The 15883-nt window shown below is 38.8% G+C and overlaps 1 protein-coding gene across 3 annotated transcripts in view; it reads left to right on the top strand.

The window, feature by feature from the left end:
- agtpbp1 (ATP/GTP binding carboxypeptidase 1) overlaps positions 1-15883 on the top strand; it is a 125021-nt gene that overhangs the window by 50320 nt on the left and 58818 nt on the right. For all 3 annotated transcript variants that reach the window (XM_055161334.1, XM_055161333.1, XM_055161332.1), the window contains 5 exons: positions 3688-3782; positions 5869-5985; positions 8697-9472; positions 11817-11900; positions 14807-14896. In XM_055161334.1, coding sequence (XP_055017309.1) covers positions 3688-3782; positions 5869-5985; positions 8697-9472; positions 11817-11900; positions 14807-14896 — 1162 coding nt within the window. The remainder of the gene's footprint in view (positions 1-3687; positions 3783-5868; positions 5986-8696; positions 9473-11816; positions 11901-14806; positions 14897-15883) is intronic.

The following is a 15883-nucleotide window of genomic DNA, read 5'->3' as shown; positions in this document are numbered from 1 at the left end:
GTTCACACCAAACGTCAAAAACGCCTTGACGCCTCATTTGGACGCGTTTCATATGAACACCCCCACAAACATTTAAATCCTCAAAACGGTGAAAATGTTGAACGCGTGTCACATAAATGCCCTGGAAAACAAGAGCCCGGTCCCGGTCTTTCCCGAAACAATACAGACCAACTGATAAGTGTTTTTAGACATAAAACATCACCGGAAAATACTCGATTGACTGGGGCGTAAAATTTATACTCGCTAATACAGATCAGTCCCGGTCTAGTCCTGGTCTAATATCGATACTGTCTATCACGGTCAGTCCATTAAGTCTCGTCTACTCCCGGTATATCTTGATATCCGGTCGATCCGTTTAGTTTCCGGTCCTTTAGTCCTGCATCCCTGATTGTGGCTAATATTTACTCCGCTCATTTGTGGTTCTTTTTTTTCTACTTTTCTGATGAATAAAGTCAAGCTGACAGACACTGAATATTATTGTTATGCGGGCGCGCTGACGCGAAAAGTTCAGCTTTTCAACTTCTTGACGCTGAAAAGCTTTGAGACCGGGGGTGACACCAAAAGTCAAGACGGGGTGGGGTGTGGGGGTGGGTTGCGCCGACGCAGGCGCCGAAGAGCGATGGACGGCGCTGTGGTGCCCCCGAAAGCTCTTGGTGCTGTGTGAGATGGTGCCGGCTCTGACCCTAGTTTATTTTTGTCTAGCTGTTATTGGACTGGACAGTGAGTAGTCTGAAATGGGAACGAAGAGTGGGGAGAGACATTCAGCGAAGGGCCATACAGCACAGAGCCTCCATGTGTCCTGTCACCTGGCCCTTTAGTAACTCTGTAGGGCTTTTTTCCCCCTTTCAAACACTGCATACAGTTGCTTTTTATTCAGAAATTTAACACCGGGTGGTCTTTTTTTCTGAGCAGAAATCATTGCTCTCTCTTTATCATTAAATTATCCCAAGTATTACGTAAAGTCCTCTCCCAGTCCTTTGATAAATTCTGATCATTTTATAATACAAAACATGACAGAAAACAACTATGCTGTTAAATTTATCCTTTTTATTTAAGCCTCCACTTGTGACTCACGGCAAGAACATCTCCAGATCTTGTGCACAGAAGAGATTATGTAACTGAATAAAATGTTTTCTGTTAATCAAATCAAATAAGCCATTACGTAATTAATTGAGGAAAGATTTGTTTTTGTTCATTCAAGCCTCTACTTTGTGACTCGTGTATCAAGAAAAAAATTGCATTGTTACATCTCTACTCGGCACTAGATGTTTGGGGGTTTTTTTGGGTTGATGTGGGAAACCGAGCACTTAGAAGATTTTGGTTGCCGGGTGATGCGAGTTTCCTCTAACTGTGAAAAAGAGTCCTCGCCCTTGAGCCTTTGTGCTGCAAAAACTTTCATTTAAAGAGCCCATATTACGCTGTTTTCGTTCTTATAATGTTGTTTCCTCATCACAAACAGACTTGGAGTTGTGTTTTGTTTTATTCACACATGTTTAACACGTAAACCCGCATATTTAGGCTGAAGTCTTCTCTCAAACACCTTGCAATGTCATGTAGTAATTTTTTCTATTTGATTGTCTTCCATTTTATTAAAAACATAGACATTTGGACTTCAGACATAAAGGGCAGGGAGTCAGGATCACTACAGTTTTTTGTTTTGTTTTTTTCTTGTGTTGATAGGACTAATACTGCCTGAGAAATTCACATTTAAAAGTTGGAATGAGTTGGACAATATATTAAATCTAATACATGCCCCTTCTTTTCTTCTTTCTTTGTCTCTTCTTTTTATTTATTTATTGTTCTCTTGCTGTTGTTGTTGTTGTTGTTGTGTTTTGTTTTTGGTATTTTTGTATGTGTGTTAGACTTGTATTTAGAGTTTTTTGTTATTATTGTGCCAGGTATCCATTCCCTCAAAAATGACAAATCATAAATAAAAAACAAAAAACGAATGCGTGTGTTACCGTTGGCAACAGAAAGACGTGCACGCAATCTTACTGCCACACGACTGGCTGTTGACCTCTCGATTAAAATGCGCTTGCCTTATTGTCAATATCGACCAAAGTTGAGATCGTGCTCTGTTGAATTTTCGATTTTTGGCACAGCCCGACTTTCACTAGAATGGATAATTGTGGAACCTGGAATCTGCGAAACAAATGTTAAAAGATTAGCCAGGCTGGCACCACCTAGTGCCTCCACTCAACTTCATTTCTCTCCAGTGACTAGGTCAGGAATCAGAATACACTAGACCAGGGGTGTCCAAACTTTTTTCATCAAGGGCTACATATCTAAACCCAGACGAAGCAGAGAGCTGATCGAGGGCCGTAGACTGGTGCTCAATACAGTCAATAACTTAAATATGTGCATGTTTAACACATTAGAATGAGCCATCAGACTTTATTCATGATAAGATCCTTAAAACCACACACTACATATTAAATAGCCTTATCAAAATAGATTTTCAAAAAAAAAACTTGCAGTAAAAAGTACATTTTTAATTGATGCAAGGTAATTTGGGCCAATTCACCTGGAAACCTGTGGGCCAAGAAATATTTGTCTAAGGGCTGCATTTGGCCCACGCGCCATAGTTTGGACATGGCCTGCACTAGACGGCTTGCCAGAACCCCGGAAGTTTTAGACTGTACAAAGGCCAATGAAAGATCTGTGAAGCCATGACGTCAAACTCAAGCGTCTGTCTGGGTCCCTTTAATGGAACAGCACAACAGTAAACAAAGCGTCGAGATGGATGTAGACGAGGACAGACATTCTGTGTTGGCAACGATTCCCAAGTTTGAGGATTTAAGCCGGAACAAAGAGAATGTTTGGTGAATTTTATCAAGGGGAAAGACGTTATTGTCCTTCTTCCTACAGGATTTGGGAAAAGCTTAATATACCAGTTAGCCCCGTTAACGGTACATTACATGCGTCACGACCAAATAGCAGCGAGTGGTTAAATAAAAAAGTACCCACCTACCGTCAAGCGAACGAATCCTAATGCTGCGAGGTCAGACGGTTTCCACAAAGTAAAACGTAAAGTAAAAAGTAAAAGTAAATAATAAAAAGTAAGTAATAAAAAGTAAAAAGTAAAAGGTAAAGTGAAACCGACTGATGATGCAAGCGAGTAAAAGGTAGCTGTTAACTTGAAAACTACAATTTCATCACAAGTTGGAACAAAACGTTATGCAAACAGACTAATCTAATAATGTAGGATTACTCAAACATGTGTGACTGAAACAAAACATAACTCCACATATGTCTTTGAGAACGAAACTACATGGAGTAAAGTCATTTTTACATAATTTAGAACCTTTAAAGGCATAATGAAGCATTTTTCTTTAATCATAAATCCATTTTACAAGTTATCCTCGGTGTCACCTTTTACACAATATGAGACACGGCATTTCTGACAGTTCTAATTACCGGCACTACATAAAAGGATCACCCATCTCCTTCTCTGTCTGCTCGGCTGACAGCGTCTAGTCGACATGTTCTACCAGTATGGACTTTTCAATCAGCTCTGCTTTTAACTGCTCCAGCTCCTCCTAATCTTTGACACGTATTGATCATAGCAACAGCTCACATTTCTGTCTAACTGTCACACGCTGCTGAGGCCCAAACACCGAATCCATTTTTCTCTTTTTAATCTGCTTTTTCTTGCCACTGAAAATGTTTATTTCTCTGTCCTCGCAGTGGATGATGTGGTGGACGAAAGCGATGACAACGACGAGGCCGACACGGAGAACGACACGGAGAACGAAGAGGATGAGAAAGACCAGCCGTCTCCGGTCAGTGTGGGAAGTTGTGATGTGTGAGCTTCTGTGTCCAGATCATTTCCCTTGTGGATCAATAAAGTTCATCTAAGTCTATATTAGATTTAGTCCTTAAAGTTGCTGTACCTGTCTTAAAAACTAATCAAAAAAACAAAACTACCTTATTTTTTGGACTATAAGTTGCTCTGGAGTATAAGTTGCACCAGCCAAAAAATGCATAAAGAAGAAGAAAAAGCATATATAAGTTGCACTTCCTGATGGAAATTTGTTTTATAAAATCAGAGACCAAGAACCGACATTTCATCTTGAAAGTCAAGTTCTAGTAAAAACAATAGAACAGAGAAGAACAGACTGTTAACGTCACATATGAACAGTTCTTCAGATAAACTATAACATAAACAACAGAACAAGTTTAACAAACTCTCCATCTCACTCCAAATCACTAAATCCATTCAATTCTTCGTCCTCGGTGTCACTTCTGAGCAACTCCATGACCTTTGGAGGTAAAAAGAGCTGTCGTCAGACTCAGCATCAGTTCCAATTAGAATTATTCTGGCCTTTCTGAATCCTGACAGGATGGTTTCGGTGTCACTGAAGTTCAGGCTTTGTCCATCCATCCAGTGACTTCCAGGAAAGTTTCATGGTGCATCCTCCTTGTTACATGAAGTTGTTTTCTCCATCCCCGCTTTCTCCAGTCCCTCACAAGTTTCTCGCTCACTCCAAGCTTTCGTTTTGCTGCTCGATTTTCGTTTTCGGCTGAATATTTCACTATTTGCAGCAGAACAGAGGCTCTTTCTGCAGGAGACATGCGCAGTAGAGCCAAGTGACAGTGGTACAGGAGGAACAGAAGCAGCAGATACTGACACATAAGACTAGAACCTCTCGCGACTTCAGTTTAAAAAAATTAATATGTAAATCACACCAGTATATAAGTCACAGGAAACACCCAAACCATGAAAAAAGTGCAACTTGTAGACCGAAAAATACGGAAGTTTATTTGAAACGGTTTGCAGTGGTCCAAATGTATTCCTCAATCACCTTATGTATTCAGAGCATCCTAATTATTTACTGCAATGGGTTCATAAACACTTTTCACTTTTTGATTATAAATTGTTTTATTGCCTCAGATAATTAGATGCAGCCAGCACACAGTAGATTTATTTTGACCTCAAGAGCTGTGTATACAATATATCTTTACTGGGGCTAGACAAACTTTGCTCAAATATATGCAAAAATAAAATAAAAAATGGGTACAGCTTTGTCATGCAGTTATCAAAAATCTACCTGGTTGTGGCAGTTGTGTTGTTTGAATTTGTCCATGTTTCAGTAATTCTGCTGTTTACAATGTCTGCCTCAAATGTCTCCCAGATACTGAGCTCTACTTTATTAATCCGCTTAGTTGTTTAGTTAATATTAATGCTCATATTGTAATTAACATGACAAAGCAGTTTGCGCTCTCACCTCACAGCTAGAAGGTTCTGGGTTGGATTCTGGAGCAGTGTGGGTCCTTTCTGTGTGGAGTTTGCATGTGCCTGGTCCAGTTTTTCTCCATTAAACCATTAAAAGCATCAACAGTAGGGTTTCCTGTGGGGCCAGGACTCCCCAGAAAATATATCCTTAATCTCAGTGGGACTATTCTGGTCAATAAAAGGTCAACAAAGGTCAATAAAATAAAATAAATGAACCATAGTTGAGTAGTAGTATAACTTTGGCACGTCTACAGTTTGAGCTTTGTCTTTTGAACTCTCATTGTTCTTGTTTTTTGTTCTTTATTAGTTTAATATTTCAATGCCGGTTTTGTTTTGTCATTTGTTGAATTGTAAAAAATAACAAATATTCAAATGACGAACAAATATACAAACACACATGGCCGCATTTGTGGACATGATTTGTTTTTTGATTTCTTAAAAAGCGCCTAGTCCCGATTCTGATCAAGATTAAGGTTCCAAATGCATTTAGCGAGATCACCAGCAGGGGGCAGTAAGTGTCCTCTGTAACATAATGCATACAGCTTTCTCATGGCTTTTCTTTCATTTTTTTCTCTTTGTTTAAAACAATTACATTAACGGCTGTGATTTATTTCTGTGTTTTCTTTGTTTAGAACGATGACATAGAGACGGACCTGAACAAGCTGCACCCGAAAAAAGGCCCTGGGCGTCCGTACGAGGAGCTGAGGGTTTACGAGAGGTTCTTTGTGGAGCTCTCCGAGGACTTTCAGGTCAGATACCAGTAATAATCTATAATAATCTATATTTTTAAACAAACAACAAGATTTTTCATATTAAAGTGTTGACAAAAACACATAGAAACAAAAACATAGAAACAAAAAACATAAACAATAGCAACATTAATCTCACACGGACAATTGTCACTGATAATAATGAAGTGCAGGTTTGAAAATATTCATATAACCTTCAATATTGTACAAGTCACAATAAAAAATAAATACATAAAATAAAAAATGTAGTTATTTTTTAGAAACTCTACAAAGGGTCTCCAGATCCTCAAAGTCCTCAGCTTTTCTTCTCAAAATAAATGTAAGTCTTTCCCACGCAATACAAGACGCCATTTCCATAGGCCAAACTTTTTAAGGAGGCACATTTTTCTTTCTTTCTTTTTTTTTCTTTTATTCTTGGCAACAAAATCTTTAGGATACAAACCCAAAATACAGAGCGTTGCCTGATGAGGAACCTCTATACCAACTGTAGATCTATAAAAATCAATAATAATATTAGCATTTCTGTAAGACAGTGGCAAAATGATTCACAAATGCACTAACAACCACGTGTTCCTCTAAAGTAAATAAAGTTAAATAAAGGTGCACTGTGTAACTTTTCTGCTGGGGGAGGGGGTCTGCCAGCTGCTTGTGTCCTGCTTGTACAAAAAGTGTTTTATACTGTGAAGTTACAAAATGCAAATGTATTTCTGTTTTAGTTAAAGCTAATCCCTCCTAAAAGTAGTTCATTTGTTTACTTATTGCTATTATTATTATTTTATTTATTTAAAACAAGGACAGTGCACAGAAAACATTAATTTCAGAGAGATTTTTTCCATCTGCAGTCCTTGGGCGGCTGCAGAATACATTAAAGAAACTATTTACATTAAACCAAGTCTAACTACAACATTTTATCATTAACAGTTTCTCCTTAAAATAATCACAATCCAATTCATCATTAAACATTTAAAACTAAATTAAACCAAATTCATTCATTCTAATTTCCATAAATACAAGATTTCAAATTCATCATTATCTTTTAAAAATTCTCACTGACCATGGTACAAAATAAATATTAATAAATTATCTTACAGCGATTAATAATACTTTCAGTGCTTGTAATAAAGTTAAAGGTGGATTGTGTAACTTTATTTTACATTTACTGAATTACAGCTCAAAAATACCTAATAAAACAAACATTATGTCTGTGACCAGGGTTACTGCTCCACAGATCTGACCTGTAAAAGCCGTCACACACTACAGGATTTTTCGGTCTTAAACGATTTTTAAACGTGCGACAAAAAGCACACACCACAGACACGAGGAGAATCTTGTGAGACTTAAAATGTCCGATCACAAAGACTGCAGCGAGATTTGTCTGCGGACCACAGGATATAAAGCTGCGAGTGATCGCGTCTGCTGTTTCCCCTCGACAGTAAAACCACTTTGAGACTCTTAAGTGTTCAAAAGATCAGAGCACTGCACTTCTAGTTTAGATACAAATCAAAACTGTGCTATTATTATTTGTGAAATGTGGTGCAAAACTTCAGATACATGATTTTTAAAGCATAAAATACTGGCAATAAAGTCCACAGGAAGTACAGTCACTGTCACTAATCTGCAGCTTCACCTCGATCTGAGCACTGTGTCGATGTAAACAGACACACGTGAGGAACTACTCTTGCCTTTTTACTTTTAAAGAACTCCTCAGACTACGTTTATATGATGACGGTGCATCTTCACTTTTTATTCTGCGTTCAGACGAGTGTTTTCGGAAGGAAATCTGCGTTTATATGGTGACGCAAAAGTGTGTGGAATCCGATTGTGTATGCATGCCAGGCGGCTCGGTAGTGATGTATGTGACATGAACGTGTATGTGACGTGAGCAGATCTGACCAGAGTTTTGCATCTTGGGCAGTGTAGACGGAAACACTACAGCGGAGCGTGTTCAACTTTTCCACTCTGGAGGGTGGTTTCAGATTTTTGCATTTTTAGGCCCCCAGAAACGCAGTCACTGTGTAAACGATAAAATATTTTGTCGTTTTTACCCCCAAGCGTTCTTGTGTAAACAGGCCCTAAGTTCACAACCAAAACCAGTCTACGGTTGTCAAAAGTATCGAAAATCAGATATTAATCAATACTAAAACAAATATCGAAACTATATACTCATTTAAGCAAGGAAATAAAGTAAAAGCAGTATCGGATCATTATCATATGTAGAATAAATTGACGTATTAAATAAGAATAATTTGACGCGTCAACTAAGCTTGTAATACGCGTCAAATAAGGTGTTAAACGCGTTAAATATATGTGTAAATGTAAACAGTTTGGCTTGCCATAAAGGAGAAGGAAATCGCAGCCAAAATCGGGCAAATTCTCCTGTAGTGTGTGGCGGCCTTAAGTTGGTCTGGTTTGGTCTCCATGGAGATAGAAAGGTTTAATGCCGTATGGTGAAACATTCCAGATAAAGCAATAAATTTGACAGACCCTCTACCAGAAAAGTTACACAATGCACCTTTAAAACTGCAAATAAATCCAGTGAGATGAGGACAAGGCTGGTGAAAATTAATGTTTTCTCAGCTCAAGCAGGTTTACTCATATCTGCATGAATCAACTGAAAAATAACTCTAATTAAGTAAATGATGCTAAAATAAAAGTATATTTTTGCCAACAATGCCCACTTTAATTATAAATTCTATGTTTGTTTTTCGCAGGGATTTAACTTTGACTGCTCCAAGTCCTCCACCAGCACATCATCTCCATTCTCCTCATCAGTGACTCCTGCCAAATCTCCCCCTCGTCCAATCATCGTCCCCACTGCTCAGGCGCTCTCCCCCAAACACGCCCCTCTGTCCGGGCTACAGAAAGACCCACCCCTGCCTCCTTCCACTTCTACCTCCACCTCCACCTCCACCTCCACTCCTCCTCCTAATCCTCCTCTCCCCAACCTCACCCCGCTCGAACTGGAAAACATCCACGTATCCAAGGACCAAGACAAAACCGAAGATCCGCACATTCCAACCACAGACAGACACGAATGTACTCTTTCCTCTTTAAGCAAAACGACAACGGAAGTGGACGATATCGAAAAAGAACTCGCGCGCGTACTGGAGTGTGTATCTTTGGACACTATGGACGGCGTGGTGTCTCTAAATACCGAGCACAGGGGATTGAGGCAAGAAGATCTAAGCACAACCAGGCAGATTCAGTCCCCTCTGCTTCTGGGGGGGCTGTCCTCGCGGCGTTCAGGGGGAGGGGGGAGCGACTGCGGGTCGGAGGGGGCGGACGACGAGACGGCGGAGGGCGGCGTTCTGGAGGTACCGGACACGGCGCTGTTGCTTCCTCTGCACGATCCCGACCTCTACGTGGAGATGGTGAAAGGGACGCTGTCGGTGCCGCAGTACGCAGAGGTGGCGTATCCGGACTACTTTGGTCACGTGGCTCCAACGTTCAGAGAGCCGCTTCTGGAGAGGATATACGGGGTGCAGAGGTGAGGGAGAAATCTGATTTGATTCTAGTTTTTGGTATGAATTTGTGTTGTAACGATACTAAAATTTCTAACTCGATTTTGACGCTAAGGAATAGACTTGATACTCAATACCAATTCTAATACCATGATAATAACAAAAAAAGACTCTATTTAAATAATATAATGCAATTTTGAACATTAAATAATAGTTTTTAGGGGAGTAACGGTACACAAAAATCACGGTTCGGTACGTACCTCAGTTTTGAGGTCACGGCTCAGATCAGTTTCGGTACAGTTTGGGAACAAAATCTAAAACCAGTTGCTTGTTTATTTCTTTGTTTTTTGAACCAGCCATTTGTTTTAACATTATACAAATGGTAAAATAAAATAAATGCAAAGTGCTGCTTGGCAATACTGATAAGTTAAATTAAATATTCTCAAATAAGAAACAAATGTATGAAATATTATAAAAATAAAGTAAACTAAACTTTTCAAAAAGTAAAGTGCAGCACTAACAGTTCTAGCACGCAATCAGTTTTACGCAATCTTCATATTTATGGCCAGAAAAAAGTACTTGACCACATTGTTTGCCGAAAGTGCAGATCTGCAGGCACAATGGCCCCAGCGGTTGAAAATACACTTTGGCGAGGAACAGAGGTCGCAGGTGTGGGAGTGTGGGGCAGAGATTCCATGCTGGCAAAAGACAAAAGTGAAAACCGCGGCGTGATGACTGTAGTTTTGTGAGGATTCACGTGGTTTGAAGGGACGTTGTCAAGGCGGGGGTCAATTGTTGTCAAGGCGGCCGCTCTAACTATAAAGAACCGTGGGAAACACTGCCACCCCAATCACGGACAAGTTCCCTCGTGAATTTTAAAGAGTCGAGCCTTCCGTGTAGCTGCACATGTAGTGGCAGAATGTAAACACACACAAATTGCGCAAATTTACTTGTGCACAGCCCTGCACTGAACCAAACTGCCCTTATGAAATGGTTTGGCACTGTAGTGGACCAAACAGAAAGGCAAAGACAAGGTAAAAAAATAAGTTTAAATTTAATAAAGTCAAAAAAGATATAATTTAACAAAGGCTCAAATTAGGCAAATTATTAACAAAAAAAGCTGGGCCCAACTGGGGTAACTCAAAATCAAACTGAACAGAACAAAAAAGAACAGAGGTGTTTAAATACCTAAGGACCAACTAAAGCTAAACACAAGAGGGAGGAATTACACTAATTAACTAACTAAACCAATAAATTAATCAAAGTAACAAAAAGGCAAATAATTATAACACTAAGTGAAAAAACTAAAACAAACTAAATAGTGTTGCTGAGTCCTCCCAGGGTCCTCCGTCCGGTGCTCAAAAAAACAAAAAGAACAAGTGTAAGTAAATTAGACTTATATTAACTAAAATGTGTGCACTCAAATTAGAACATAAGTCTAAATAAAGGAATTCAATTATGTATAATGTAATTAACTTAATGTAAATAATAATTAAAATTAAATAATACTGACACTATGGAGTGGTGGCAGAGGTATCCACCACAGGCACAAATACATGAACCGTTACACCCCTGTTAGTTATGTTAGTTATTGTTAGTTATAATATGTTTACCTCAGTGGTGCAGGTAGGATCCACAATGGTCCCTTTGACGTATACTAGTCTGTGTGCTCTTGTACTTGTTCTGATACAGCTCAAGATCATTCTAAGGCTATTCAGGAAAGCTTAATTTCTGTCCCACGAATGTGACTAGTGACTAGATCTAGTTTCAGTACCAGTTTTAGTATCGATTAGTGTCTGATTTTTGATACTTTTGACAGCCAAATACAGTCAAATTTAACCATAATATGTAAAAATTCATAGCCATATTCTGACTCTGTTTCCGTGTTAAATTCTTGGCTTCTGTGCTTTAGCGGTTTGAGCATGCTCCTGTCTGTGCGTACTGTTGTTGTGTCCTTGGGCAAGAGATAGTGGTCGGTAGTTAGGCCTGTCACTGTAATAAATGTTGAAGCACGACATATCACTACAGACGAATATAAAGATAAAGGATAATATAATAAAAGACACAAGCTGCAACAAATAAATAGCAGAATGAAGCAATAATTACCCCTAGAAGTTACTTATTCTACTGTCTACAGCACAAATCTTATTATCTTACAACAAAACTAACAAAGATTTCCCCATTATTGCAAAGAAAAACTACACCCAATAAGCCCAGAAATCTATTGTTCTCATATACTGAACCATAAGTCGATATAGCCTTTATTGTGACAGGCCTGTTGGTGGTACTTGGAGAGGCTGTAGATTCATATTGGCAGCCACACTTCTGCCCAGCTTAGTGTGGTAATAAAAAATGCATGTTTGATTCCAGGGCCAAGATCTTCCAGGACATCGAGAGGCTGATTCATCCCAACGATATCCTGGATAAAGTAGTTTATGACCTCGACATTCCCAGGTGAGCTGTTACCTGTTTCTGTCCGTGCTTTTATTTCACCTTTAGCGTAACGTCCATTTATTCTTCTTCTTATATGTACCCGGAATATGACATAACACTGCTGTCCTTACTCTAATTGCACAGTTTGACTCCAAAATAAATTGACTTGTTGACTTGTTTTTGGACATTGGGTTTGTTTTGCTATGTTTGTTATAGAGGGAGTCAAAGTGTTCATTATGATAAGAGAAAACAGCAACAATGACAACAACAATAACCACAACAACAATAACAACACACAACAACAACAACCGCAACAACCACAATAACCACAACAATAACAACCGCAACCACCACAATAACAACAACAGCGCAACAACTGAAACAACCACCACAACAACAACCACAACAACAACCACAACAACAACCATAACACCAACCACCACAACAACAACCACCACAACAACAACAACAACCACAACAACAACCATAACAACAACCACCACAACAACAACAACCACAACCACAACAACAACCATAACAACAACCACCACAACAACAACCACAACAACAACAACAACCACAACCACAACAACAACCATAACAACAACCACCGCAACAACAACAACCACAACAACACAACAACAACAACAACAACCACAACAACCACCACAATAACAACAACAACGCAACAACTGCAACAACCACCACAACAACAACAACCACAACAACCACAACCACAACAACCACAACAACAACCACAACAACCACAACCACCACCACAACTGCAACAACAACAACCACAACAACAATAACCACAACAATAACAACAACAACAACAACAACAACAACCACAATAACAACAACACAACAACTGCAACCACAACAACAGCAACCACAACAACTGCAACCACAACAATAACAACAACTGCAACAACAACAACAACAACAATAACCACAACATCCACAACAACAACCGCAACAACTACAATAACAACAACACAACAACTGCAACCACAACAACAACTGCAACAACAACAACAAGCACAACAGCAACAACCACAATAACCACAACGACAACCACAACAACCACAACAACAACAACCACCACCACCACCACAACAACAACTACACCAACTGCACCAACCACCACAACAACAACAAAGACCACAACAACAACAACAACAGCAACAGCAGCAACAAGAAAAAGGACAACAACAACCACCACCAGAACAATCACCACCACACATTAAAACACGCCACAAAAAGGCCTGATGATAAAAGTGGGTTTTAAGAAGTCATATTAAAGATGATACTGATGGTGCAAGACTTATCAACTCAGGTCATTCCAAAGCTGAAGCATCTGGACTGAAAAGGCTCGATTATGGAAGATAATTTGTTCCATCAGATTTTGAATGTGTAATACCGCTGAATTTCTCACTTTGAATTTTTTTAAACTGAAAAAAGAACTGAATTATTTTTATGCTGAATTTTAATTTCTGAAAGTATACTTTTTCAATATGTTTCAAATTCAAAATAAAAACTTCACCTTTTAAATACTCAGCACAGATATTTTATGCCCTCAAATTCAAAAGTTCAAATTCAGAGTGTAAAATTCGCAGTGAAACATTTAACGACACAGTTTCAAGATGCCAAGGCGGAAGCAATCGATCATAAGTGAGTGAGGAGGACAGAGGTTATTTCCTGTTGGCTGTTTTCATCTGTGGACAGGTTTAGACTTAAGAAATAAAAGAGATAAGGTTTTGATGAGACCAATTCTGACCAATCAGACTAGTTCACGACACCATTTCCTGCTTGTTACTAAGTTAGATTGGATGACTTTGGATCGATTGCTTTGACCTTGGCATCTTGGAACTTTCCTGCGAATTTTATACTCTAAAATTCTAAATAAAAAATCACTTTTTAAATATTCAGCAGAAGTCCTCATATACCACAGTCAAAATTCAAACACTTTGAAAATGTAAACTTAAAATCTCAGTAACAAAATTCAAAATAGAAATAATTCAGACATGTTTTTTCAGAGTTAAAACATTCAAAGGGACAAATTCAACATTTAAAATTCAAAATCTGATCAAACAAATTATCTTCCATACTCGATCACCCTTCATCCGGAGCCTCGAGTTTGGAACAGCTAACAGGATCTTCGACCGTGGGGGAGCTTGTACGAGGTTAAAAGTTCTGAAACGTAACTTGGTGCAAGACCTAAATGAGTTTTAAAAGTGATAATTGAAATCTTAAAATCGAAGTGAAGGGAAGCTGAAATAGTAGTGATGTGTTGTCGTCTATTAAAACTGGTGACGAGCCGAACTGCTGCATCTGAACCAGTTGGAGGTGCGAAAGAGTTTTATTGTCAATGCCAAGAAGGAAGTTGCAGTAGTCGAGTCTGGAAAAAATTTGAGAGTCAACAACTTCATCGGGGGGTACGAATATTTTGTTATTTTGGATGGTCTGAAAGTGGAGGAAGCAAGAATGCATAGTTTTGTTTTGTTTTTTAACACAAGTTTGGAAAGTGAGATGGGAGTCAAAAAAAAATACACTGAGATTTCCAGAAGAGGGAGTTATTTTCGTGGAGAAGGGTCCGAGGTGGTTCTGAAGCCTCCAGATGTTATGAATCTTCACAATCCACAATCCTTTTATTTCATTCATATTGTCTAAGAGTTCACACCATTCCTCTAGTATGTGCTCGGTTTTATGAAATTAAACATTCTAATAAAAAAGTAAAGCCAATGTGTCGTAAACAGACATCAACATTTACGTAGTAGATTGAAATGACATTTTGGTACTAAAATATTCTTGTTAGTTGCAAATTAATAAATTACATGAAACCTATTTGCTTTTGTTTTTTCATTAGACATTCTTTTGTATTTTCGTGCACAGTCAGTTGAAGTTCTTTTATTCTTGTGTTTCAGCTGCCCTGTGATCGAAGACGACGGCGAATCGCTTAAATTCAACTCTCAGTTTGAGTCTGGAAATCTGAGAAAGGCCGTCCAAGTCAGAAAGTAAGAGCTCAAGTCATTTATTTACCTTCATTTTGACCACATTAAATGATACTATAGGGTCAGTCCACCTCAGTTCACCCAATGAGTTAAACCCTACTTTGTCACATTTTGTTGAAACTTGGTATATAGGTATTCCTTACGATTTCCCCTTTCCAGAGATATCTTGGTTTTTGATATTGGACCAGTAGTTGCTGAGTAAATGCAATTTGAAATTCAGCGACCATGGAAAAAATGTAAAAATAAAATTGCGATATCTCTGCAACCTTTATTCCAATCATGCAAAAATTTGAAAATTTGGCTTTCTTGGTTATGACCAGTGTTGGGAAGGTTACTTTTGAAATGTATTCCCCTACAGATTACAGATTACATACCCCAACATGTAGTTTGTAATGTAATCCATTAAGTTACTTAAGGTGAGTAATGTAATCTGAATACTTTGGATTACTTGATATTGTCATGCTTTTTAAAACAACATGAATGTAGCGACCACATCCTGAAAATTCTTGTTCTCTTCAAATTGTCTGTTGAGCCCAAATCTCCATGAATAAGCAACTGTTTGCTGTAGAGAAACAAAGACCAGGAAATCTTAACATAAGATGTTTTGTCTGCTTAAAGTAAAAAAAAAAAGCCCAGTCTTTCCTTAACCGTATTAAAAATATTATTGATAGAGAAATGCTTTCTATATGAGATCACTGGTTTTAGTCCTAGTTTTACACCTGGTTTAGTCCTGGTTTAGTCCTGGTTTAGTCCTGGGTTAGTCCCGGTTTCAATCCTGGTGTTAGTTCTGGTTTAGAGGCGCACAGGAGGAAGCGCGGCCTAGGCAGCACATGGGAGGACGGTGGTGTCTGCACAGTAGCTACAGGAGACGTGGTCCTCGTGTTCTCAGGTTGATGACGATGATGCAGGTGTGTGTTTGTGTGTGTTTGTGTGTGTTTGTGTGCGTGTCCCCTCATGTCGCAGGTCACTGTAGGACATGACATATGCAGG

Source organism: Boleophthalmus pectinirostris, unplaced genomic scaffold, assembly GCF_026225935.1.
Source record: "Boleophthalmus pectinirostris isolate CB_2022bp ecotype Guang Dong unplaced genomic scaffold, ASM2622593v1 HiC_scaffold_4, whole genome shotgun sequence".
NCBI lineage: Eukaryota > Metazoa > Chordata > Actinopteri > Gobiiformes > Gobiidae > Boleophthalmus > Boleophthalmus pectinirostris.
Note: the sequence above shows the minus strand (reverse complement) of the source record. Positions and strands in the feature narration are given on the sequence as shown.